Consider the following 27604-nt stretch of genomic DNA (forward strand, 5'->3'; position numbering starts at 1 on the left):
GATCGCACGATGCACTAGTCGGTATCGGGTTCAAATGGATATGAAATCGAAACAAAGGACTCGGTTGATGCGTCTAGTGGTGATTTCGGGGTGTGACAATGATTTTTATCGAAGTGATGAGGTCCATTGGACGAATTGTGATTTCTTATTGCGGAGGCAGAGGTGGGGGGAGTGAAAATGCCGGCCGGCGGCCTTTTTTTGTTCACAATCGGTTGTTTGTTGGGGATTCGAAGAGTCTAGTGCAGTATTGAGTGGTTCTATCCGGGGTATTTGGAATATGTGTCGAGTGCTGGAGTGTTCAAAGAGGTTCCAGAGTCATTTTTCTTGGGGAAGAGAGTAAAATTGAGGGGCACCATTTTTTTTCCGTTGGGTGTGGTGGTTTCGAGTTGTGGCAATTTGTCATGGTTCAGTGAAATTTCTTTGGTTTATTTTTTTTTGTGCGAGTGAAGTGTATTGTTTTGGGAGTGAAAGTGCATTCGAGGGGTGTAATCACCATGGATTGGAGAGGTGAAAACGGAGCTGTTGTTTTCATTCAACGCCGGTGAGTGAATCAAACTTTTTATTCGTTGATTTGTACGTTTCATCGATCAGAAATAAAGGAATTTCTTTCCATATCATATCATTCTTATCTTTTCTTATTTTTCCTCAATTTTTTGAGTTTCATCTTTTCAAGAATTTAATTCTTTTCCCACATTAATATAATTAAGACGTCGCGTTTTGCTTTAAAATTTATCACAAGTCCGGTTTAAAAAACGACTGCTTTATCAATCTTATAATTTTATTTATTTATTTTAAACACAAAAAAATCCGTACATCCAAGTATTCAATTGTTAATACAATTCCATTTATACAATTTTGTATAAATTTAGGTAAATTTATACAATCATCCCAGTTCGTGCGGAAAATAACATTAACTACCTATTTACATTTTCCTCGTGAATGAATTCTTATTATGAAACCCGAATTTCCTCTCATTCTGCAATTTAAATTTTCAATTTATGAAATCTCTCACAACGAGTCATTGAAAATAATTCACCACATGAAACATTTTGAGAGTTTTCACAATGTTCTGACATTTTGTTCTTCATTTTTTTTCAAATTTGATTACGCCCACAACGTTAATTTTTTAGTTTTGTGAGTTTTTGACAAAATTTTGCGTTTCAACACAGATCAATTTTTTTTCGGGTTTTCAATAAGTATTTCCAAAAAATTAGAAAATGTGCGTGGTACCGCCTTTCCTCACCTCGATTGGAGATTTTTTTATTTCTCTACTCAAAGTGACTATTTTTACGAAATATATTAAAAAATTAGACTGGCACTCGGATTCGTTCCATCCAAAATGAAGCTGAAACTAGCAGAATATTCGTCAACGGAAAATTCAATTTAGAGGATATTTAAATGTAGGAGAGGCAAATAATCATATGTACAAATCAGTAGCGAAGCGGTAAAAGGAGATAATTCAATTTTGACTATTGAGCAGTTTTCAATCAATATCTCGGAATCTAAGGGAGATAGCGAAATTTTTGTTATTACCTTTTTTGTGAAGCCGATTGGGTGCTACAACAAATATAATTACGAAAATTTCGTCATCTGCCTTAGATTCCGAAATGTTTTTCAAGTGCGAAAGAGTTTGTACATCGCTTAAAAACATTTATACATTCCTAGGTTCGCATAAGGCAAATCTCTTTATCTATCAAAAAAAAAATTTCTGTCAAATTTTTCCAAATTTTTCATTTTTTTATTTTTTCATTTCAAAATTCATTATTTATCGACCATTTATGGACCATAAATAATGAATTTTTGAAGCCATATAAGAAGTCTCAACAAAACTAAATTTTTGAGGTAACAAAACCATACCAATAATTGGCGAACAAACCATACAAACTGTTCAGGGAAAGAGAAATTGAAAGGTGCCAAATTGTGTCTTTACGACCTTTTGCTTTTAGATCAGTTTCAATTTCTGAGGACAGAAATTAAAGGCAAAAGGTCGTAGATGAAAAAATAAATTATTTCATGACGACCGTAGTTTTTAGGTAGTCGCGCATACATAGCTCATGATAAATCTGAAAATGTAGATATTATAACATATAAGNTCTACGGAACATCTACGCTGTTGCGTAGACGTAACGTAGTCCCTCAATCGCCAGGGTATATAAGTCCATATATTTATATTTTTCTAAATACTTGCTTTCTCAAACTTTTCTCCTAGAAATTTTTGGGAATAAATTCTTCAACTTTGAACGAATTTATGAAAAAGGCCGAATTGTTATTTCGTAAATATCTGTAAAACTAATGGGTTTAACGAAAAAACTCGTAAAATATTTTCTGCAAAACAGGAAATTTTCTACAAAAAAGTTTTTGTTACATTTTTTCCTGAATTCACTGTTTACCGAGATAATTTGATATTAAAAAGACGTGAAAATTGATTCGTCTTTTCTGTTTCGTTCGTTCACTCCTGGGTGGCTCGTTCCTCTGTCAGACGTGTCAGACTGCTCCGGCAATGTTTACAGCTGATATATAGTTGCGAGTCAGTGTCGTAGATGTGAGTTTAACCTGTGGTAGTGAGTATCAACATGGCGGCGGGGTTTAAGAAGACGAATCCCAAAGTGTTTGCGAAAATTGGTCCGGAATTAACACCGGATAATATTTATTGGAAGAAATTAACGGTAAGTGAGAGATTTTTGAGGTTTTGAAAAGGGGTTGGGAAGTGGGAGAGGGTTTTTGAAGGTGGAGAAGGTGGTGTTGATACCACGTGTGGGGATTCTAACCTCCAAATGTTAAAATCACTTGCTTTTAATTATTGTTTTTAAGGTTTTTTTAAATTAAAGCGTGTGGAAGGACGGAAAATTGAGAGTGATTTTGATGGCGAGGGGAGCGAATTTCCGGTTGTTAACACTGGCTGACGATCTCTATGTTTAATTTCTGAGATGATAGAAGAAGTTCTTGAGGGTCTGAGGTTTTTCCGTTATCTTTCAAAAATTTATGCAGGGAGAGGGGCCGTTAGCCAATGCTTTCTGATGGAAAGTTTCCTGACTAATTGAGGGAAAACTATCATACAAAAATGTCAGGAGACTTTCGTAGTTGAATGAGTCCCACGGAAAGAACCCTCATTTTCCCTGAAATCAACTGAAAAATATTATTANTGTTACCGACAGGGAAGATTTTGATATGGAGCTTCACAATTGGCCGCAAAACGTGGGGGGGTAAAAGGCAATTCACAAGTAACCAGATGTGGAAGACGGGCCTTAAGGCCCAGGTGGATTATTTTTTCAAGGTGATCTTGTTGTTTATTCGTTGTTTCTTTTATTTTCATGATCTAAAATGATCTCCAACTGCTATTCAGTTTTACATAGCTCTGGAGTCTCCAAGAATTATCATTGTACAATCAAAAAAACATTGAAAAAAAGCTGCACATTCTCAAATAGCGTTTTTGAATAATATTGGGAAATAAAGCCAATAGGGAAGAAATTTCAAATTAATAATTTGATGCAGGGGCGGCGGAACCATAGTGGAGTTTATTGGTCAATCCATACCTCAAAATTTTTGAAGTGTGGAGTTCCACATCTCAAAAAAATTGAACGGAAAATAATTGTTCTACAAGTTTATCAAAACTTTATTTTTTTTTCAATGACCGACTGAATTAGATCTAGATAAAATTTTGGATGAATGAAGAGCCAATATCACCAAAGTCTGATATACTAATTAATAAACAAAATAAGTGAAAAGTATTATAATATTTTGAAATAATTATGGGGAACCAGGGAAAATAAGACCATTTGGCCCTCCTGATGATCCCGTTTGTCTATCCCGGTTGACCCTTGTGACCCTTGTAATTCCAGAAAAATTTACTCCATTCCTCCAATTTTCACGTTCCACCGCCCCTAATTTGATGTATTTAATGACTGTTAGGTCGTCATTTGCCACAGTAGTCAACGGCTGTCAGATCGTTAGTTACCACGATAAATTATCCATTCACTATTTCCTCTCTATCGAAGTTATTTCTCAATCTTTATCAATAACGCTTTTTGAAAATGTTCAATTTTTTCCTCCTTTTTTTCATTGTACAATCATAATTTTTAGAGACTCCTGCGTGCTATGAAATCCAATGGAAATTGTGATATATTTTACATTATGAAGATGGAAAAACAATCGAGATAACGTTGGAAAGATAATCCATGCGGGCCTTAAAATAAATAAAAAATGATATATTTTATTTCATTGCAGGCCCCAGTTCTAGTAAAAGAATTTGGTCCCATCGACTACATAGACTTCTCCCCCATCGAGCCCCACTACTTCGCAGTGACTTGCTCCGTGAGAGTCCAAGTATACAATCCAATCACAAAACTAGTGACTAAAAATCTCAGTAAATTTAAAGAGGCAGCCTACGGCGGCTCATTCAGGGCAGATGGAAAATTACTCTGCGCAGGAGGTGAAGAGTCAGTGGTCAAACTCTTCGACGTCTCCACAAAGAGTCTCCTTCGTGTCTTCACGGGGCACAACGCCGCAGTCCACAGGACATTTTTCACAGCTGATGGACATCACATCGCCTCCTTTTCTGACGACAAAACGACTGCCCTCTGGGACATCCCCAGTGAGAAGCAGATCGTGACGTTCAGTGAGCATGAGGATTACATCAGGGCTGGGGCGGTTAGCCCTGTGTCACCAGATATTTTGTTATCTGGAGGGTATGATAGAACTGTCCAGATGTATGATGCCAGAACCAGCAAGAGTGTCTTCAGTGTCAATCATGAGGCGCCTGTAGAGAGTCTGGTGTTTTTACCCTCTGGGGGAATTTTTATATCTGCAGGTGGTTTTTTTTGTTCATTGTTTTTTTTATTTAAGCATTTCTGAACAATTACGGTTGAATTTGCATACATATTTCTCGTTATAAACATGAAACCATGTGAACTATTTACAGATGTTGTGGTAGCTTAGAACTATTCACAATACACTTCAAATTTTTATGGAACATTTGAGAAGAAACTCGTTAATTATAACAAGATAGTTTTTATTTAGTCTAACTAGGAATTCTCGGCCATGGTATGGTGGAAACAATTTTTAGTTCATAATTTTTTGAAACATGATTTGTCTGGAATCATCGTACAGCGGATTTGATGGATAAAATGTAGAGGAAATGAAGAGATCCTTACAAATGTGCAAGTGTTTTCAATACTAGTTTTCTCGAGACAATTTTTTAAACCTAATTAATGCGCATGAAGGTGTGTTTTGGAAATGTTTTGAAAACAACACTTGAAGTAAAAATTATTTCTTCTTAAAATTCAGGGATATCCATATTCGTAAATGATAATTACTGGTAAATTTTGAAGTCGTCAATTAGTTAACATCAGGCTTAAACTCGCAAATTTCGCAAAATATTGATATTTTTTCAATGAATTCCCTCTTATAAATAAATAATAAAACTTGTTTGCAAAACGGTGGATTATTTTTTACGAGGTGTTAAAAAAATTCAGACTTTAATCTTTGATTACAATGGAAATGTTGATTTTCACATAAGACACTGGGTTAAATCCTGATTTTTAAACATTTCTTCTTTGAAAATGTGAAACGATAATTAAATTGAGAAAAAAATTAGAATTTTAAATCTAATCGAGTTTTCTGCAATTTTTTGCAGTTTTCAATAATCTTTGAATTTACTGTAAGGGTAGAGTTACTTTAAGGATATCCAAGTACTTTAGTTTTTTTTTTCTCCGGCGAAATGCTTTTCTACTTTTGTAGTCGAACATCAGAGCTTTCATTTGAGCCCCATTTGACCCCAAGTTTCCGGACATTTTACCATAATTTTATCGTTTAAACTTTGCAGGTCTGAATTCGAATCTCGATATTGAACCGTCAGAAAACATTTTCAAAATCTGAAAAAAAAATTGGAAAGTTTACTTTTGGAGGAAGATTCATGAAATAATTAAAAAAAAGGAGTACATCCTGCAAATTGCTTTTCAAAACAAAAATTGTATTGAGCTGATTTGCTCAGTTTCCTATTATTTTGTTGTCATTACTTTCTTCAACTGCAGTAGGCAATAATCGTTATTTTTTGTTGTTTTAAATTCTAGGTGGAACCGAAATAAGAGTTTGGGACGCCCTGGCAGGTGGTAGACTCCTGGCAAAGATCTCCCATCATCACAAAACCATAACATGTCTGAAAATCGCATCAAACGGACACAGGATAGTCTCAGGATCACTGGATAGGCACGTTAAAATTTACGACGCTGGAAATTACAAAGCTGTTCACACTCTGGACTATCCCAACGCCGTTCTGAGTGTTGGAATCAGCGCTGATGACGAGACTATTGTCGCTGGCATGGTGGACGGTCTGATCTCAGTACGAAGACGGGAGGACGATGTCAAGAGCGACATCAAAGACAAGAGGAAGAAAATGTCGTTCAGGAGGGTGGGCCAGAACCTTCACTCCTCCACAGTCGATGTTATTGTTCCTGATGAACGAAAAGACGTGATGAGCAAGCATGATGCTTGTCTGAGAAAGTTCCAGTACTCGAAGGCACTGGACTGTGTCATGGTGAATTATATCGTGAATAAGACCCCACATGTCACAGTGGCAGTTCTTCAGGAGCTCATCAGGCGTCAGGGACTCAGGCAGGCACTTGCTGGCAGGGAGGGCAAGTCCCTCACTAATTTTCTCAAGTTCTTGATAAGACATGTGGGAAATCCGAGATTTGGGAGAGTTATGCTGCACGTGGGAAATGTTTTAATGGGTGAGCTTCAAAATTCTTGGGAAAAACGGATTAAAAAAAATGTTTATTCGATGAATAATCAAATTTTTGGTTTTAAATCTCAGAAAAAATGTGGGGGTTTTTAGGGTGGAATTAATGATTTCTTTCTTATTTTCGGTGTGGAACAATAATTTTTAGGAAATTTTTTGGTGCATGATAATTTTCGCTTAAGGTACAATGAAAGCCTCGTTCCGGAAGTACAGCTCCACTGAAATTCATGTTTATTTTTATTTCTTAAATTCATGCCAATAACTTCTAGACAATTACAATAAATTGGAAAAAAATTATTGAAATTATTCCGATACATATGCATTCACGATAAGCACTTTTTTCCGAAATTATTGATATAAAAAGACGCACTTGATTATCCCTAGTTATTACTAACATAACCAACCGAACCCAAAACCCAACCTAACCCACCGACTTCACGCGCGGGAATTTCTGTGACAGTTGTAAACATTCCTGATTTCTGTAATATTCAACATGGATCGAGTACGACTCAGTGGAAGATTTATTAAAAAAACCCAACTTGAGTACCGTGAAAAACGCATTAGCAACTTAGAAACTTATAATGCAACAAAGCGAGCTCGTGCTGAGTCTAAAACCGAGCCAAAGTGTGTTGTCGAAGGCTCTCGAATCATTGATATTGGTTATGTTGGTGAGCAGATGGTGTGTTCGTGTTCAGCACAACTAGGTTTTTTGATGTGATTTCTTTTTTGATTTTTATCGCGAAATATGATAATAGAAAAGAATATACAAACCTTTTTCTCAATATTCACGAGTGGGCCCAATGTTTTGACAGCTATCAACGGCCATGACACTTTTAGAACGCTAGGGGAAAAACTTCCCCACACTCAGGCGCGATGACACGAGGCAGCCATGACGGATGAGATTGTTCTGCTGTAATTATTTGTTGGAATTATTTGCGCAAAATATCCGTGGTGAAGTGGGTCGAATTGTTCAGGAGATGTCGAGCGAACACCAGTCTTGACAGTGGTGGGTTTTTTTTTCAGGATCTTTCGTTAATTTTTTTTGTAGGCAACTCACTTCCGGTAAAAATCGTCGATTTTCATTCCGCACCCATTGCGCCGTGTACATTTTAAATTAATCATATTTTTTTAATGAAGAGGTGAAAAATTCGAGAAAAAAAATTGAAAAATAGAAGAAAATGTGCTCTTTCAGATGAATATAATTAGATGGTGGGTCTTTCGTGGGGTTCTTCGCTTTCATTGTACCTTAATTGAGATTTTTCAGATAATTTTTTTGAATGATGGAGCAGAGGCACTTTTCTTGTCTGAGGAAATTTGCAATGAAAAATTAATTCTGAGTGTTTTTTCTAAAATTACTGGTTTAAGAGAAAAAATCATAATTGACAAAGACAAAAAACTTGAATTATTTTACTGTAATAATTGCACGACACAATTATCATCTCTCGAACTATACATAAAAAGTAAAAATTGTTGTCAATATAAAAAAAAAATTCTTTCAACTTTTCAGACGTAAAAAACATGTTTTTTGGATATTATTGTTGTTTTGATTCAATGAAAAGATTTAATTTTTGCCGATTGATTAATTTATAATCCTGTAAATTATTTTTTAGACGTTTACGAAGAGATCTTAGACGAATTGGGACCAGAACCACGTCTGATGTTCACCCAGCTCGAGAAAAAACTGAAAGAAGAGGAGGAATTGATCACAAACCTGGCAGAACTGCAAGGCACCCTTCACATGATCCTCTCAGGAGCTGAATCCTCCCAACCAATAGCCATCAGAGAGCCCCAGGGCTTGACAGCCTCCACCGCAGCACAGAAAAACCTCGTACTCAGTATATCATGATAACGACTTCCCTAATTATTGTACATAAATTATAAATACAACCGTTTTTAAAAACATTCCAAAGACACTGAGTCAATTTCTATTTTCCATTTTTTATTTAAACGTTAAATTTATTACAAAAGCTTATTACAAAATAAGTGAAGTAATTAATTAATTTTAGGACAATAATGACGTAAAAATGCAGCGAAATGCTTTGAGGATTTCAATTTTCTACAATTCTCTGCTTTCTCTATAATTAATAAAGTTAATAGAGGGAGAACTTGAAGGGATAAAAGATTGCAAATGACCCCATTGGAACACCAAGAAAAGTTCTGATGAAAAATACTAACCATGAATTCAGTAGCGAAGTGATCAAACGGTCTAAGTCGATTTTGGCTATTGACCAGTTTTCAATGAATATCTTGAAATCTAAGAGGGATAGCAAAATTTTTCTTATAACTTTTTTAGTAGCACTCAATTCACTCTACAAAAAAGATTCTCATAAAAATTTCCATATCTCCCTTAAATTCGGAAATATTTGTAAAAAACTCAACTAAAGACTAAATTGACTTAAATCGTTTGACCACTTCGCTACTGAATTTATTCTCCTCAAAATTTTTCTTCGCACTTATTATTTTTTCATTTTAAGGAGTTCCAACTAATGTTTCCAATCGTAAATTTGAAAAGAAAACATAAAAATCGTAGTGCAATAGTCTCGTCATGGCACATCATATCTCTAGAAATTGAAGAGATGAGCAATTCAAAATAGCCTTATCAAAAAGGGAGAAAAATCATCATTGTAAAACACTGGTCATCAACCTATTCATTTCGACAGCAGTGGAGATATTGACAGATAAATGTTTTCTCTTTAAAGTTGTCTTTATCTTTCAAAAATCTCAGTTAAAATAAATTCCTAACCAGTGTTTCGAATCTGCGACTTCCCCATTCGTTGATGAGACTAATTTCCACTTCTTCGTCCCTTGAAGTTCCCCAGGTATTAAACTATATAAAAATCAAATTGGGACAATTCGCTCAACCCTTACCCTAAAATGGACTCTCTTCAATAATTAATAACTAGAGACAGTTATAGTGACATTGAAAATTTTTTTTCGCGTGATTCATTAATATCATTCCATCTAATCTAGAAATGGGAGAGAGTTGAATTCCCATTTTTTTTCATTCTCAAGACATTTTTTCATGCTTCAGAATGCGACCTGACTCTTCCAACTCGGATCATTCGCTCAAAAGAAGCGGTAAAACGGTTCCAGTCAACTTAGTTCTTGGCTGAGTTTTCGAGGAATATCTCCGGATCTAGCGGAGATAACGAAATTTTCGTAATTAACTTTTTTGAGGAGCGAATTGAGGGCTACAAAAAAGGTAATGACAAAAATTTTGCCATCTCCCTTGGATTCTGAGATATTCATTAAAGATTGGCCAATAGTCAAAATCGACTTGAGGGGGGACTCAGGTGAAATTTGAAAGTCTTCGGTTGATGAACATAACTATCGAGCGACTTTTGATATATCGATTCAATTTTTTTTTCAAAATGTTCGTTAGATTCCATAGAATCAAACTAGGTATTTTTTCGGGTTCGTTAAACTAAAGATTTTTGTCAATTTCAAAAGCGTATATGTATAATTTTTCTTCTGAAAACACTTTTTATATACTATTTTGATGTTCAACTACTCAGAATAATAATTTTCATACACTATGACAAAAGGAAAAAAATAAGTAAACCAAAAAAATTAAATTTTTCTATAATCCAATTCAGATAATCGAAAAAAAATGTAGTTCTATTCTATGGAATCCAACGAACATTAAAAAAAATTGAATTAGACCCCAAGTAGTAACTTTAACTTTCAACTTTTAACGTAATTTGTTGCAAGAAACATATATTCTTACAAATGGCCATTGTCCGAGAGCCTTCAGCCTTCCCAAGGAGTATTTTAAAACCAAAAAACACGAAATGCTAAGTTTTCATGCAAATTTTTTTTTTTAGTTTTTTAGGTAGCCCTGATAGCTATTTTCATCAATCGACGATTTTCTCTTTAAACCGTTTTACCGCTTTGCTGTTGATTTTAGCTCACCTTCCCCTACTCTTAAGACATTTCTGCCAAGCCCCGGAACTCGGAGGCTCCGGCATGACCCACCCCAAGGGTATCCTCCCCCCTCTCCCATCGATGAACCTATCCCAAGCGAACCTCGTCATCAGCTGCCCCAGATCCCCCCCAGCTCTCGAATTTCCCAGCTTTCTCCCAAAAATGGCAATTTCCCACTCGTCAAATCCGCTCCGTTTCCTCCGATCAATCACCCTCTCGTTATCGCTCTGCAGCATGAGCTTGAGTCCCTGCTCCTCAATGGAGTACTCTCGATCCAGCTGGGACCAATGCTCGATCAGCCCCGAGATGATCCTCTCGAAGGACTCATCAGCTGCACTCGACAGATTCTCACCCCTGGCCCTGGCATTCGCAGTCTTCACTCTCCTCAGGTTCCCCAGCTCTCTGAGGACATTCAGATACCTCTTAGCATCACTCCTCTTCCCCCTGACGTCAGACAAAACGAGATCAGCATCTTTCTTCAGGTTCTCCTCCTGCTTCTCCCTCTCAATCATCTCCTGTTTACTTCTGATCCAATTATCAATTTCTTTGTGAAGATTACTTCTTCGTTCTTCTCTCGAACTTTTCTGGGACTTCCAAGCTTCATTCCTCCTCTTAATCCTCATCCTCTTCTTCCTCCTCTGCTCAATCATCTTCTTGAACTCACAGATCTCCTCATTTTCCTTCAATTTTTTCATACAATTTTCGATCTGAGACTTTAGGGCTTTACATTTTTCGAGTTTCAGGTTCCAATCGAAATCTGGAGAGTTCTTGTTGGTCCTCAAGATGTTTGTGGAATCCTCCAAGGAAATTGTTAAGGATTTTACTGAAGAAATCAGTTGACGAGTTTCTGAGATTCCCAGACGTTTTTTATGGTTTTTGGTGGGGCATTTTTTGGAGGAAGTGCAGGCGTTGGCGAAGTTCTCGAAGAATTCTGTGTCGATTTTTCGTTGGTTCAAGGAGGAGTTCAGGAAGGAGATGTCGGAGGTCGAGGGGGACGGCTGCTGAGGGACGAATGGGCGAAAGGGGGGTGGGGGCTGTACAAAATGGCTGGGGTACATGGGGGTTTCGTATTTTACAGCTGGAGATTTGTTGTTTGGTTGAGTTCTCAGGTCTTTTTGATTTAGGGGCGTTAGTAGGGTTTAGAGAGGGTATTAGGAGACTGAGAGGGCCTCGGAGTCCTTCGGGAGCTGCTGTTCGGCCTCCTCGAGGACTTTCTCGGCGTCGAGGTAGGGCTCGGAGTCCTTGAGGTCTTGCTCGGATTCTAGGATCTTCTTCAGGTCTTCGTAGGCTTTGACCAGGCGACGCTGACAGTCCGGGATCATCATTAAGGATTCCTGGAGGACTTCTTCTTGTTTTCTGATGTCATGACCGTCTTTGCCTGGAAGACAATGAGGGGGTGGTTATTTTTGGTAGACGATAATGTGGGAACATGAAGAGTGGTGAGAGTGGTGAAGTGCCTGGTTTCTGTCTTTTTTAGGGTTTCAAATTGTATTCATGGGGTTTTTCATTTGTGAAATGCTTGTTAGATTTTCAGTTTTTTTTTTGTATGACAAAATTCAATAGAAAAACTTAGTGAATTCGCTGGAAAATTGTATTGGAATTATATTAAAATTCTAAGGAATTCTCGTTAAAATTCGATTTGTTTGTTGCGCTGATTCTATGAGATGTCAGATATGATAGAAAGAAGTCAATAGATTTCGATTTTTCTTTGTGAATATTCACTTGGATTTTTTATATAAGAATTGGACGTGAATTTACTAAGTTTTTTTCACTCGGATCCTGTAATGGAAAACTAAACAAAATATAGTGGAAAAAATTTAGAAAATCCGTGTCGAATAATTTTGATAGAAAAAATCTCGAGTAAAATTCAAATAGAAAAATCGAAATGTATTGTATTTTTCCTATCAAATATCTAATAGAATCTGCGCAAACAACAAACAGAATTTTAACGAGAATTCCCTAGAATTGTAATAAAATTTCTAGAGAATTCCAGTAGAATTTCCTAGCGAATTCGCTAAGTTTTCTATGAATTTTTTTCGTACATGTTAGGTTTAAACTATAATTTATAAACCATAATTTATAAACTATAATATATGATTTATTCGGCTGAATACGGATTTTTTTTTCATTTTGCCGAATGGAAGCATTTTATGTGAGATAGATTATATCATCTGTTGTTGAAAAAATTTATTTTGAAACCAATAATCAGGGAAATGTCAACAATTTTAACGTTGGGGTAGTATTGAATTCAATGAATCATTGAATTTAATTTAAAATACATCGTCATTGAAATTCCATTTGGTAGCGAATTGCTAATTTAGTAACAGAAATATATGAGGTATTCCATGCCAAATGAGTCAAGGGCTAACCCTCACCCTTCTGAAAATTGATGGCGATTTTTTCTACGATTAGGGGGCTTGAAAAACTATCTCTCAAATTTTTTCAGATTTTTTTGACAGCCCAGTTCGGAAATATGATTTTTTTCAAATTGTTCCGTTTTTTTACAATAACTCGAGTTCTACTCATTCGATTTCGATTTATTAGGGGGCAAAATTTTCCATTTTTTACCACCTATAAGAATGTTTTTTTTTTTAATTTTTTTCCAATTTTTAGATTCTTGAAATAACGAATTTTCGAAAAAAAAGTTGAAAAACTCGAATTTGGCCAATTACGTCACGGTCGATTATTTTAATTTTTTTTCAGTAATTCTTATAATGAAAACGACAATTTTGAGCCGTCATACATGTTGGGTTCCATCCAGGATGTATTTTTTTTTAAATTTTTTCTTTTTCAAATTGCGAAAATTTGGTGAAAACGCCTTAAAACGACTTTAATTATGTATCGAAAAAATATGTAATATATAGGTATATATTTAAATTTACTTATCATACTGTTTATAACCAAATTTGAGCAGAGGAAATTCTATAGAAAATATCTCAATAGAATGAGTTGCACACTCTTAAAAATTTTTGTCTGAAACTTGCGGTACACAATTTGGAAATTTTTATCGACTTTAATTACCGCAACTAATACCACGAGAGCTTTAAAATTATCAAGCATTTCCCAATAGGTTCGTTGCAAACAAGCGAAGGAGTCAAGTTTTTCAGGTTAAAAAATCACGAGTGCGAAGCACGAGTGATTTTTACTGAAAAACTTGACGACTTCGTTTGTGTGCAGGGAACCTTGAGGGAATTACTCGATTAATTTTGTAGCTCGAGTAGTATTCGGGAGAGAATTTTTCCATCCAAATGTCGGCCAAAAGAATTGTACTATAAGACAAAATCCATGTGACAGTTCCAACCAGGACCAGTGAACTCGGTTCACTTGACCACGGAATCTTTTGTTTTCCACAAATATAGTCAACATGAAAAATTACCAGTTGAATTATCAAAAATTATCAGCTGAATACCGTGTTGACTATATGAAATAACAGTCGAATAGTGCAATTCTATTGGCTGACATTTGGATGAGGAAAATACCCACTGAAATTTCAAGGAATTTCGTAATTGAAAATTGAGAATTTAGTGGAGAAATCAATGAGAACTGTAAATTTCAGTTCTCATTGATCATATTTACGTATAATTGAAAAGTTGAATTATTGATGGATTTTGTCGTCGCAATTGTTGATTTAGGGTGGAGTGATTACCTTGATCCTTATACTTTTGTATCCTCTCCTTCTGCTGGACGGCTTCCTTCTCGTACGTAACCTTTTCCTTCGCCAAACGTTTAACAACACCGGTTTTAATCTTCAGGGTTCGCTGTCGAGGATCAGACATCTTTCCAATCCCCAAAAACACTCGGTCTCCGTTATTATTAATTCGCTGGACACTCTCGATAACGAGAATGAAGTAACCGTCGAGATAATAACACCGTATATGGTTAAAGTGAGTAGTCAAACTTAAACGGAATAGCGGACATAGCGGTCACAATTTTTGAGTGGAATTGTGAGGTTAGGGGATTATTACTCATTTTGGAGCGGCTCCGTGACCTTGAAATTCTACCCACACATTCGAATCCAAATAATTAACAATTATTGCTCCTGAGCCATAATAAAATTCACAAATTATTCCTAAAAAATGAAATGAACCCACAAAAAATAAAAATTAACAAAAAAAGTTGAAAAGAATCCTATTTTTTTGCAGAAACAAAATATAAGTAATTTATCAATTCTCATCCTCACATAATTAATAATGAGCATGAAATGATGTAAAGTTTATGAACTAATCACAAAAGTAGAAAAAAATTACAAAAAACTGAAAATTGCGAAAATTGATTAAAAACGAAGGAAAAAATTTAAACAATTTTTAAACATTAAAATTCCTATAATGTAAAATTATTGATTTTCAAATGATGCGAAGACCTTAATCAAATCAGTAGAAGAGGAAAAGGAAAAAAAATCAATAAAAGAAAAGACTTAAAAAAGGCAAAAATTATCGAAAAAAAAGAAATATTTCATTAATAATTTAAACTTCATTGATTTGTGAAGCTCACCAATAATTTTCATACAATTATAAATTATTAATCACTTTATTCAAATTTAATTACAAATAATTTATTAAAAAACTCAAATGAACCCACAAAAAATAAAAATAAACAAAAAAAAGTTGAGAAGAATGCTATTTTTTCAGAAAAAAATATAAATAATTTATAAATAATTTAATGAGCATGAAATTATGTCAATGTATAAACTAATCGGAAAAGTAAAAAAAAATACAAAAATTGAAAGTCGCTAAAAATTTATTTTAAAAAGAAGGAAAAAATTATAAACAATTTTTAAACATTAAAATTCATATAATGAAAAATTACTGATCTTCAAATGATGCGTCAACTTTGATCAAATCAGAGGAAAATGAAAATGAAAAAAATCAAAAATTACGGAAAAAAATATGACTAATTACTTTATAATCTGAACTCAATTGATTTCTGAAGCTTGTCAATAATTTGCATAGAATCAAAAATTCTTAATCACTTAATTTAATTGGGAATCATTTCTAAAAAATAAAACCCGCATGATGAAAAATTATTGATTTCAACATTTTCTGAAAACCCTAATCAAATAAAAAAAATTATAAAAAAATTTGACACAAGAAAAAATCTAAAGAAGAAAACAAAAACTATCAAATAAAATGATGAAGAATTTATTGAGAAATAAAATTAGATAATTCCAGAAATTCGTAATACCTGATAAAAATTGGAGATTTACTCATGGAACGAATTTTCAAAAATTTCCAATTTCCGTATTTTCAAAAAAGTAATAAAATCCCGCACAAACAAAATGGCGGCGATTATTGCAGATAAATTCAAGATCAACGTGAAGTTGCCGCGGCTGCATATTTCCTGCATTCTGCGGTGCAACGTGAGTGAGACAGAAGCTGCAGAGAACGAGGATAAGACGATAAGAAATAGAACGACACAAACAAAAGGTGAAATTCACAATAAATCGTCTCTAGTCGTCGAAAAAATCATTTGATTTGACATGTGCAAGTGACAAACCCAATCAACAATTAAAAATGCAAGAGGACGTCTTCCCTGCGGCTGAAAAAATCCTCTCGGACATTGAAAATGTGCTCCGAAAGGACGTGAATCTGTGAGTATTGTTATCCTTATTATAAACAAAAAAAAATGAGTTGATTCGTGGAATTAAGGGCGGGGTTTTTTGAAAATGTACGAGAGCATTCCAAAGTCTTCTCTCAATGTTTTTCAGTCATTCGGGGATAATTTCCATTGACTCGAAACATTTTATTCGCGAATTAATTCAGGGAATTGGGATTTCCTTTGGGAGTGATTCATAAACAGTTGCGGAGGGGGTTAACGTCCACTGGGGCTCATCACTGATCGGTTACCGGTAATTTGGTCTCTATGAAGTTGGGGTACACTGACAGACTGACAGAACGATTATTCAGTCGTGGTTTATGTTTTGTTGAATGAAATTAATTTGTTAAAATTTTTATTTTTATTTCATTTTCATATAGCTCCAAATACATCAAAGCAATTGCAGAATCAGATTTAGATTTATAACATGTTTAACGGTGTTCATACAAAAACACAACACTCGAAAAAAAATTATGTTTTTTTAGCTGATAGACATTCATCTCCTTCATGTTGATTGAAATTTAAATTCACCAATGCCATACTAATAGCCAATATGTAATGAATGTAGGCGTTAACATGATATTATGCTAGGCTTAAAGTAGTATGAATAAACTCCAGTTGAGTTGAGTTGAATGAGGAAAAATAAATTCAAAAAGCCCAAAGAAGAGTCATTCATTATCGATAATTTTTCCCACGAATTATAACTTGGATGAGTGGAAGAAATTGATCCATCAAATTCTTTCTTCAATTTTTTTTAAAGAATAATTTCTAGTTTGACTAGGGTATTTAGACAGAATATACCACTTCGGAAACGCAGAAAAATAAATTATTTATTAGACAAGTTTTTTTTTTATTATTTAGATTAGACACTGACGATGATTTTCATATTGGACATAGAATTTTGATTGAGTGTTCTCCGATTTTTTTAGAGTCTCTCTAGATTTTTAATCTTCTTCGTAACCTCGAAAAGTTAACTTTCTCGTAAGACTCTGTGTTATTTTTGCACTTTTTGATTAATTATTATCAATAATACTAGACAGCCGATGGAGCACAGACTCAACCCGAATGTTTCTATATATTATATTCTAACTTTCGTTCAGAATTTAGTTCAGATTTTAATTTTCAAAATTTAAGTTGCTTACACTACTTTAAAATTCCCAATATTTGCGTTATTTTCTGCATGGGTTACCTTTGGTTTATTTTTCATATTGCCCTCTATTTTTATGCTTATTTTTGGAATTTTCCAGTAGGTGAATTGTTAATTTGAAAATGAATCCCATAAGAATCGTATTTTTCGAATGAAAATTGTGCTCAATCTATTTTATTATTTATTTCCTCCTTTTGCTTAATTTTTCATGAAATCCAAAAAAGAGTTGTTTTTGGGGATTGAAGATTCCAAAGGTACACAGGTGGTATTCAATTCGAAAAAATATGTATACAAATATCTCAACTCCTTTGAGACGTTATGAAAGAGCGAGTAAAAAAAGGAAATCGAAAAAAAAAACAACTTTCTCATGATCTATTGATAATTTAAAAAGCGTATATCCACTATGCGTTTGCCTTACGTGTGCCTATCTTTAAAGTGAAAGGAAATTTTTTTAAAAAGCCTAAATCGGATGAAAGTTGCAGTCCTTTTGTTTATTATTAAAAGAATTGTAGCCAATAAGAAATTTCAAATGTTTCAATTTGAGACCTTCAAAAGTCTCAAATCAATTTCAGATCATCAATCTTAAAATAAAAGAGGGGCTACTCACTTCATAATTGAGTGACACCATGATTTGGAAATGGAGTCGATTTCGGGTGATTTCAGTGATTTCGGAAGAAATGATTTCGGTGATTTCATTAATTCAAAATCAGTGATTTCAGAAAAATAAAGTTCATAAATAATAGAGATGGGGCAAATCGGGTTGTGTCAAATTATGAAAATCAAAATTGGCAATATTAGTCGGCAAATAATAACGAATTCATTTGATTCTACTCCGCCAATCTTGAGCTAATGACGATGAAAAGCGGTCCATTTTATCATTTTACTATGGCAGTGAGTTTGGCATTTTATTATCATCGTTGGTAGGTGTATCAATTTCAAAATCACGAATTACTTGTCATTTCATCGATTTCAGACGATTTCGGAGATGATTTTGAAATTGATTTCGAAAATGATTTCGAAGAGCTGAAATCACTAGATTTCAGTGATTTCGGAATGATTTCATGCCAGAGTGGCGCCTCGATTTCGGAAGTGAGTAGCCCCTCGAAAGTAAAGCTTATTGTCTTGGGTGCAACAATAGCTAAACTCATTTACGAGCACCAGAATCATGCCCTCGTTTCTATCGTATTTCCAGCGAAAGTTTCGAGATAATCCCCTCCCCAGACTCTGAGAACCGTTCTCCTGTATACCACGACGAGAACTCACTGGGTCTGGCCTCCTGGTGCGTCCAGCCGCTTTACACGTACGCCTACACCCGTTTAATAGACCTCCGCCTCAATGAGCTCCGCCGTGAGGACCCGTCGACCGTCTCCAGATGGTTGATGGGTGCCCTCCTGCTGAACCCCGACGTCTCGACCTTCTGGAATATGCGTCGGGAGCTCGTGAAGAGCGGTCGTCTGGACCCCCTGGAGGAGCTTCGTTTCACCAGAGCCGTCCTCTACTACAAGCCAAAGTGCTTTGAGGCCTTCTCCTACCGCCGCTGGCTGGTGAAGTTCACACTCGTCGAGCAGCAACACCCGAATGTCGACGTGGAGTCCCTCCTCAGGACCGAGATGACTGTCTCAGGAACATCAGCTGATCGTTACGCCAATAACTATCACGCCTGGAGTCATCGGGAGCAGATGATATTAACTTACGAAGCACTCTGTCCTTCTAGTTTAGGTTCTCTGTTGATTTCCGAGTGGGAGGCCGCGGGGAAGTGGTGCAGCTGTCACGTATCGGATCATTCTGGCCTGTCCTACCGTCAGTTCCTTCTTAAACGACTGCTACTCCTGGAAAGACAGTCTGCTGAGTCAAGACTTGCAGTCGTTCCTGAGGAATTGGCCAGGCGCAGGGACATCATTCTGGATTTCGTCAAGGCTGCCAAAGGCTCGGAGGAGGTCTTCTTGATGTACGATGGAGGTTCTGCGGAGGTCTTGGAGGTCCTTCACAGCTGCCGCAGGGGGAGAAGAAATGGGGTTGACTACGATCGGGTCTTGATGGGGTTGTCCTACTGGATCGAGGACTGCAAGCTCAATGAAGAGTTGATTGAAGCGTTCCCCGGACACGAGGCGCTCTGGTATCACCGGAGGTTCCTCGCTTTTGCCCTGAGGAGAATCTGTCTGGGGTTCTTGAAGGATTCGTGTTATGGGGTGGACTGCTTCGAGCCGAGGGATTCCATCAGGCTGGAGGGGGACGGCGGTGGCGGCAGGAAGTGTCTCCTGGAGGTGGCCTTCGAGAAAAGGAACGAGGGGATTGTCCAGAGGGCGAGGAAGCAGTGCCAGGGGGATGTCGCGGAGAAGTTTATGAAGTTCCTGGCGGGTACTGGACTCAGGCTGGAACCTTAAGGGGGAGAGAGTTGGAGAGGAAATGTATTTTTAAATAAAAGTTCTTAGAAAAGATGATGGATTTGGGTTTATTTGAGAGCTATTCGAGGATTATGGAGGGAGGGGGAGTTTCGGAGAATTCATAAAGAAGTTCTCGATAAATAGAGATGGTCTTTGTGTTGTTCATTAATTTTTGCAGTTTTTATTAGTGATGCCGCGAGAGACTTTACGAGACATCACATCTACAACACATATTATAAACTTTTACAATCGTTTCTATAATACCCAGAGACTTTCAAATTTCACCGTGGTCTCCCCTTAATCTATTGAATATGATCAAAATGTATAGAAAATTCATTTTTTAATCAGTTTAAGGGGCGGGAACCCTCTGCAATAAGACTCTCTGCAGTGAATTCCGCGAAATTCTCATTAACATTCAGTAGTAATGACTCGATATATTTAAGAGGGGCAAGATATCAGTAATTTCTGCAAGAAAAAATGTCACACAATACATGAATCAATATTCAAGGACATCGGATATTGAGAGATCAATTTCGATCTATTTTTACCAGTATCCGCGCATTTTGGAACCATTGCGCCCTATATAATTGACTCAAAATTACATTTTTACCATTTTTGAATATTACGGACTCGTGATGCAAACTGACCGGTCAACTTACCTAATCGTAAGTCATTTTTTATCGTTCTATCGTCTATCTAGATGTAACCTGACTGTCATTGTTGCGCTCGGTCATTTTGTTTTTCATTTTTTTCATGAATTTTATTCAGGAATTTGAATAAAATTATAAATAACGCCGAAACGGAAATCGAAAATTTAGTGAATATTACCGTAGTCTGGAATGACCAAAAAATCAGAAAAGTTTCGTAGAATATTTTTATCTATTATCATAGAATCTATAAAGTGAAATTATAATAAAACAATTGTATAAAATTTTTCATCGGATAAATAATTTCGTAAATTCACTCATTTCATTTCATTCACTCCCAGTGGTTCAGCAGATGAGATTCTCAGTTCGACAATGTTTTAATTAGTCAATACCCAAATTTAAAAAATTGAGGGTTTATCGGATCGGGTGAATAGATAGCGAATTGCGTCCCTTTCGCAGTTTAAAGTTTGCATTTGATGGGATTCAAATAGCAGCACGAAGGAACAATGTACCTCGAAGATCTGAGGAATCATGACCGCAAAACCGAATAAATTCATCAAATTTATATGTATCACGGCCGTGTAGTTTATCAGAACTACAGCTGTCTATGGGAATTGATGGATATCTTTCAGGGAAATTCTTTTTAGTTTTGTTCATTACACTATGATGTTAGAAAATTCAAATATTTCTCAAAACATTATGCAAAAAGAACCCTTACAGATGATTCTAGTCAAAACGTCCATCAAGTGGCCGAACTGTACCTTTTTTATTTATAAGTAAACGAAAAAGTACTTTTCAGGACGAGGTGAACGTAGCAGCAGTGTCAAAATAGTATATTTCATTACGAGTGCCGAAAAGAAAGAAACGCGTGGGATTATATAATGATCAAATTCATATCAATATGAATCAAGAAAAATTCATAACTACCAATTGAAACATCTTTCTCACAGATTCGGATGGGAAAGAAGTCAGAAGAAGAATTATAATAATTGAATTGACTTGATTAAGAATTTTAATTTTTTTTTTGGTCCATCAAACAGTCGATAAAACAGAATTACTTCTAAAATACAACTCTAATGACATTTCTTCACTCTTGACTACTATTTCTTCGAGCCAAATCGATTCGTTGACATCGTGCAAACATACTTAGCTATTTTTAGACAGCTAATAAAAAAATAAAAAAGCGAATTCTGACATGAGGGCCAGCTCTTGTAGTCATTCGTACGAAGAAGCCACGCGTGGGTTAATCCTCGTCAGTTCCGAGTTATGTATACATTCTGACATTTACAACGAGGGAAGCAGTTACTGTCGTGTGTTGATATGATCGTTAGTCTTTGGTGCAGTTGATTGGAGTGATCGATTGAGAATTATTAATCAATCGTTTGATTATTGGAAATTTGTCATGCCGAGTCATAATATTCGAACAAGGTCACTTGGGATAAGGATTGTAACTGCGCTTGTGGTACGAGCGTCATTGTGGACGACTTGAAATAAGTGGAGAATAGAAAAAATTGACATTATAAAAAATTAGTATTTGCTTCCGAGGAAAGGAAAAATCGGCGGATATTTCTTGTGAGTTTTTAGGATAATTTATGTTTTTTCGAGAAGATTTTAGTAGAGCGCGAGAGAGTAATGAACTCGTCATAGAAATAGGATCAATTTTTTAATGATGAGTTGGTTGAAGAAAAAAAACTCCTTACACTACAATTTTCCTCCGACGTATACTTTTTTCAACTTTTCGGTAGGGAGTTATTTTTTAAGATTTGCCAGATTCCATCGAATGAAAATAGATTTTTTGCATCCGAATGGAAGTTTTGCAATCGTGATTTTTTTCGATTTCTTAATTTTGGGTGGAAATGCCTAGAAATGTCCTGAAACGTGAATAAATTATGATTTTTAAAAATGTCTGTGTGTGTATATAGGTATGTGTGTGCACATGTGTGTTCGTATGTCCAGAACTGTCCCCATAACTCGAGAATCATTGAGGCAAAGATGCTGAAACTCTGGCTGCTAATTGGTACTACTGAGACTCAAATTTGTGCTAAATTTCAGTTCGATCGGTTGAGCGGTTCCTGAAATATAGCGCTTCTTCGAAAATCGTTTGTTGCCGATATCTTCTGAACAATTCGACCGATTCGATTTTTTTTCAGAATACTTGTCATGATGATACCTATTTAATTGGATTGAAAAATTATTATTCCCGTTTTTATAATTTTTTTTGCTAAAATTGTTTGTTCGCACGATAACTTAAAAAATAATCGAGATAGAAACTTAAACTCGTTTTTCATTATCTCAAATCTGTAGTGAAGTGGTAAAACGAGGTAACTGCATTTTTTTCGAAATTTGTTTTATTGCACCAATCACAGTATAATATTGATCTGCAAGTGCTGACGGAAAGGTTTGGTCTAAAAATAATATTTTATGGGGTTACATGAAAAATAAAAAAAGAGATATGTGCGAGTTTCAATTTTCTATCAATGCAATTGGAGGTAAGTTGACATAACTCCCATAATTGGGAGGACCTAGAGGAGGTAACTTCACTTATCTCCATATGTATTGATAGAGACTCAATTGCTTATTCCAAGTGTTATTTTGAAAAACAGGATGGGGGCAAAACGGGCCAGGGGGACAAATAACAAAGGGAGCAAAATGGCCCATCTAAAAAATAAATCTCACGAGGGTCACTAGGGGGAGGGTCAACCGTCACGAGGGTGACTAGGGGGAGGGTCAAACGTCAAGAAGGTCACTAGGGGGAAGGTTAAACGTCACGAGGGTGATTAGAGGGAACGTCAAACGTCACGAGGGTAACTAGGTGAAGAGTCAAACGTCACGAGGGTGATTAGAGGGAACGTCAAACGTCACGAGGGTCACTAGGTGAAGAGTCAAACGTCACGAGGGTCACTAGAGGGAGCATCAAACGTCACAAGGGTCATTAGAGGGAGAGTCAAACGTCACGAGGGTCACTAGGGGGAGGGTCAAACTTCACGAGGGTCACTAGGGGGAGAGTCAAACGTCACGAGGGTCACTAGGGGGAGGGTCAAACGTCACGAGGGTCACTAGGGGGAGGGTCAAACGTCATGAGGGTCATTAGAGAGGAAGAGTCAAACGTCACGAAGGTCACTAGGGGGAGGGTCTAACCTCACGAGGGTCATTAGCAGGAGAGTCAAACGTCATGAGGGTCATTGGGGGCGGGTCAAACGTCACGAAGGTCACTAGGGAAAGGGTCAAATTAGAGTCTGGAGTTGACCTTTACCTTCTTTCCTTCATGAGGAAATCCATAATGGCTTTTTCTGTTTGGGAAACTTGAAAAACTATTTTTCTCTATTTTTCCAGATTTTTTTGGTGACCCAATTTAAAGATGTTTTTTCATTCATTTTTCGTTTTTTTTTTTTTTCAGTAATTCAAGTTCTACCAATCCGACTTTAATATTCTTATAGAATGTAAAAATGGAAAATTTTGAAGCTTAATAAATCAAAATCGGATGAATAAAACTTGAATTATTGAAAAAAGAACAAAAAACTAAAAAAGAAAGAAAAATAATATCTTCATATAGGGCCACCGACAAAATCTGGAAAAATGAAGAAAAATAGTTTTTCAAGTAGGGTGAACTGCCCATTTACGGAACATTTAAGCCGTTTCAGAAGTTTACACAGTCATGAAATATTGAAATTTTCTCTTCAAAAATTTAAGAAAAATACTGCCTAATTCCAAATTTAGTCTATTTTCTGAGAAAAAATGAAAGAACCTATCACTTGATGGGAAATAATTGGAAATAATTAATAAGTACACGCACATCGAATATACCAAGGACGGAACACTTTTGCCAAGAGTGGAACATCGTCTGCTCATTTACGGAACATTGGAGGTTAGTGTGACGTTGAGAGATTAATTCCTGATGCGAAGTCATATCGAGGAGGATATTAATCAGAAAATATACAATTTTGTTCAATTCCTCCCGAAATTTATATCTTTTCGGTGGATTTCCCCAACTGTCAATACAGACTGACGACCATGAGAGTATCCAGATACTTAGTCGTTGACTCGTGAATGCAATGTAGTTTTGGGGATACCATAATTAATTGATGCATTATTTAGAGAGCTGTTCCCCGATTTCACAGCCTCAATCGCTTCTTCTAGATTTTTTTTGTGTATTTAAACCGTTGAGAGGGTTTCCTAACCTCTTCTGCCTTGGCTGATTGTTCTCCCTCCTCTTCGTGTATTTTTCGTGTGTTTTTACCTTTTGAAGCCATCTACGCGAAAAAATGAAGAAAATAAACTAATTTAGGGATACGATTCCGATTAACTTCATTAAATTATTAGTTCATTAACCGCCAATACACTTTCCACAGTATCACCGTATTCCCACTTGACATAGGTATCCACCCGTATGAGTGTTCCGTTCGTTTGGAATTGCGTGGAAAACTAACCCTAAAGACGGAACCCCCATATATTCAATACAATAGCATTTTTCTGATGAAATTGATATGGAAATATTGAAGAATGAAGGATTTTATATCAATATCTATCACAACTTACCGCATTTTGTGATTTAAAATGTAAAAAACATCGCTTAAAAAAAAACCCGTCAAATGGCACGCGTAACTATCAATCGCCGCAAACTGGCTGCTGCCAGGATTTTTCTCCAATATTCAGCAGGAGGTAATCGATAGCCGATCAGATTTGTGATGACGTCATGGGGAGGGATATAAACTTAATTTAGAAAAAAAAATCAAATCGATAGCTTGGCCAAAATTTGAGAAATCTCGTAAAATCTGAGAAATGTTCCGTTCTTGGGTAGTGTTCCGCATATGGGCAGTTCACCCTACCCCAAACGTAGAAAAAGCTACTATGGATTTCCTCTTGAAGGAAAGAGGATAAGGCTCAACTCCTGATCCTTATTTGAACCTGCCCCTAGCGACCTTTGTGACGTTTGACCCTCCCCCTAATGACCCTCGTGACGTTTGACCCTCCCCCTAGTGACCCTCGTGACGTCGAAAAAAAAAAAATTCAAATAGAATTAAAATTTAGAGAGAAAAAATCCCGATTCGCCCAGCCGGGATTCGAACCCGGGTCTCCCAGTTACGCGCCCGGCACTCTTACCGACTAAGCTACCGGGAACCATGGAAATGGAAAAGTTTGACCCCCCCCCGTTTGACCCCCCCCCTAATGACCTTCGTGACGTTTGACTCTCCCCCTAGTGATCCTTGTGACGTTTGACCCTCTCCCTCTAATGACCCTCGTGACGTTTGACCCTCTCCCTAGTGACTGTCGTGAAGTTTGACCCTCCTTCTAGTGACCGCCGTGACCTTTGACCCTCGTGACCCTCGTGAGGCTTGACCCTCCCCTTAGTGACCCTCGTAACGTTTGACCCTACCCCTAGTGAAATTTACATACTTCATGTTCTAAGTCAACATATCTCTTTTTTTTGTGATAACCCAACGAGTTAAGTCAACTTGACTCTCCACACAGAATTAAAATTTGGAGGTAACTACTTAAAACTGCGTAAAGGATTAATTCCGCAATTTGATAATAATAGGGTAAAAAGTTAAAGGACAGTAGAATAAAGATTCGGCGTCATTTGTACTAAATTTCCCACTATCGATGACATAGCCGTTTTTTTGCTCTCCTGTAAAATTTCATTTTATGCACTTACCTCCTTTTACCACTTCACTAAATCACGGAAATAAATCACGGAAAAATTGATTTTTTTGGTCAACTGTTTTTTTTTTTCGTGTCATTTCAAAATCATTGTTTTGAATTGTTATTTACTATTTCAATATTCAACTACTCAAAACAATGTTCTTTAGATATGGTATTGTAGAAACGAAAAACATTTGTAAAATTAAAAAAATTAATTTTTCATTATTTAATTGAGGTAATCGAAAAAATACCTAGTTTCATTCTATGGAATCTAACAAACATTTTGAAAAAAATAGTTCAAGTCGGATAAATATTGTGATACGAGGAGAATTTCACAACCAAAGACACGAAAAACGACGTTTTCGCTTGACGTACAGGGCAAAGGTATCCTATAATATATCAAGAGTGACGATAGCTATTTTCATCAACCAGACTTAAACTTCCCGTGATGAAAAGTTCAAATAAAATTCATGATCTAGTGCATTCTCGATTGAATTTTGTGGAGCGATAGATTTTTCTTGAAGAAAAAGAAGAAATATCGAAAAGGATGGAATGTCAAGAAGAAAAATATTTTATTTCTTAGAAAGTTAGGAATTTGGAAAAGGAGTTAGGAGTTAGGAAAAGTTGAGAGAATCAAATGAAAAATCTGCAGAAGTTCAATGACGGCTTCGCACATTTTCTATCACTTCCAGTGACAAGCCAGGAGCTATTCTAATTTTCAATTGTCAGAAGATTTAAGGCATGAAATTGTAAAAAATACAGTTTACAATTTTTTTTTGTGAAAGAAAATCCAATTTTCATCAAGAATGATCTAATTATCAACCTATCGGAAAAATCGGATGTCAGCGGGGATTTAAGGATATCCAAGTACCTTTTGCGGGTTGGTACGGGCCATACCTTACATTCAACCATTTTCAATCATCAAATTTGTGAATTAAATTGCTTGAGAAAAATTGGAAAAAAATCATGAATATTCAGCGTCATTGAAATTACATTTTGCACAGAATTATTATTTTTTCTGACATTCGTTATTTATAAATAAATGATTAAACGAAATTGTTCAAACTTTCGGAAACCTTCCTTTTTTAGACATGAAATTGATTTCTGGTAATATTTAGAATATGAAAAATTTGTTATGATTCCGAACAAATTATTTTTATGGTGGAAAACTGATTGCTTATTAATTATTTGTAGAAAATGCAAACTTTAAATTATGAAATTATTGTAAAATGTCCGGAAACTTAGTCTAGTGGAACTCCAATGAAAACTGATGTTCGATTACAAAAGTAGAAAAGCATTTCGCTGGAGAAAGAATAGTCAAGGTACTTGGATATCCTTAAACCACACTCGTCCGCGTGCCAGACTCGTAGATATTCAATACACCATCAAAGTGGGTGGATGATGCAGTACAATTGTAACTCATTTCCATCCAAATTCCATTGACAAATAAATTCTCTAAACTTAAACGATTTTCATCTCGAAAAATGGATTTCTCTAAAAAACGTGTTCTACAAAGAAAATCGCGAAAAAAATC

The 27604-nt window shown here is 35.9% G+C and overlaps 4 protein-coding genes across 4 annotated transcripts; 2 read left to right on the forward strand and 2 right to left on the reverse strand.

The window, feature by feature from the left end:
- Positions 1-2116: 2116 nt before the first annotated feature.
- Positions 2117-8647, forward strand: LOC107036241 (U3 small nucleolar RNA-associated protein 15 homolog). The gene is made up of 5 exons (XM_015254046.2): positions 2117-2148; positions 2480-2666; positions 4225-4807; positions 6069-6728; positions 8347-8647. Exons 2-5 carry the CDS (start codon positions 2574-2576, stop codon positions 8580-8582), a joined length of 1572 nt encoding a protein of 523 aa, XP_015109532.1. The 5' UTR covers positions 2117-2148; positions 2480-2573; the 3' UTR covers positions 8583-8647.
- A 1407-nt stretch (positions 8648-10054) lies between these two features.
- LOC107036243 (programmed cell death protein 7-like) lies at positions 10055-11797 on the reverse strand. The gene has a single exon (XM_015254049.2). The coding sequence runs from the start codon at positions 11716-11718 to the stop codon at positions 10645-10647; it is 1074 nt and encodes a 357-aa protein (XP_015109535.1). The 5' UTR covers positions 11719-11797; the 3' UTR covers positions 10055-10644.
- LOC107036244 (tubulin-specific chaperone A) lies at positions 11714-14609 on the reverse strand. The gene is made up of 2 exons (XM_015254050.2): positions 14307-14609; positions 11714-12038 (listed from the first exon to the last, which is right to left on the reverse strand). Exons 1-2 carry the CDS (start codon positions 14434-14436, stop codon positions 11812-11814), a joined length of 357 nt encoding a protein of 118 aa, XP_015109536.1. The 5' UTR covers positions 14437-14609; the 3' UTR covers positions 11714-11811.
- On the forward strand, positions 14331-20002 carry LOC107036242 (protein prenyltransferase alpha subunit repeat-containing protein 1). Its single transcript, XM_015254047.2, has 3 exons — positions 14331-14544; positions 15955-16247; positions 18592-20002. Exons 2-3 carry the CDS (start codon positions 16171-16173, stop codon positions 19781-19783), a joined length of 1269 nt encoding a protein of 422 aa, XP_015109533.1. The 5' UTR covers positions 14331-14544; positions 15955-16170; the 3' UTR covers positions 19784-20002.
- The last annotated feature ends 7602 nt before the right edge of the window (positions 20003-27604 follow it).

Source organism: Diachasma alloeum, unplaced genomic scaffold, assembly GCF_001412515.2.
Source record: "Diachasma alloeum isolate Michigan unplaced genomic scaffold, Dall2.0 Dall_scaffold_00207, whole genome shotgun sequence".
In the NCBI taxonomy this organism is placed as follows: domain Eukaryota; kingdom Metazoa; phylum Arthropoda; class Insecta; order Hymenoptera; family Braconidae; genus Diachasma; species Diachasma alloeum.

What these genes read in the sequence shown, in the direction of transcription:
- LOC107036243 (XM_015254049.2), bottom strand. Translation starts at nt 11,718, where the DNA reads ATGTACCCCAGCCATTTTGTACAGCCCCCACCCCCCTTTCGCCCATTC.
- LOC107036244 (XM_015254050.2), bottom strand. Translation starts at nt 14,436, where the DNA reads ATGTCTGATCCTCGACAGCGAACCCTGAAGATTAAAACCGGTGTTGTT. An exon ending in ACAAAAGTATAAGGATCAAG is followed by an intron (nt 12,039 to 14,306) that starts GTAATCACTCCA and finishes ATTGTCTTCCAG; the next exon opens with GCAAAGACGGTCATGACATC.
- LOC107036241 (XM_015254046.2), top strand. Translation starts at nt 2,574, where the DNA reads ATGGCGGCGGGGTTTAAGAAGACGAATCCCAAAGTGTTTGCGAAAATT. An exon ending in TTTATTGGAAGAAATTAACG is followed by an intron (nt 2,667 to 4,224) that starts GTAAGTGAGAGA and finishes ATTTCATTGCAG; the next exon opens with GCCCCAGTTCTAGTAAAAGA. An exon ending in GGGAATTTTTATATCTGCAG is followed by an intron (nt 4,808 to 6,068) that starts GTGGTTTTTTTT and finishes TTTAAATTCTAG; the next exon opens with GTGGAACCGAAATAAGAGTT.
- LOC107036242 (XM_015254047.2), top strand. Translation starts at nt 16,171, where the DNA reads ATGCAAGAGGACGTCTTCCCTGCGGCTGAAAAAATCCTCTCGGACATT. An exon ending in CTCCGAAAGGACGTGAATCT is followed by an intron (nt 16,248 to 18,591) that starts GTGAGTATTGTT and finishes TCGTATTTCCAG; the next exon opens with CGAAAGTTTCGAGATAATCC.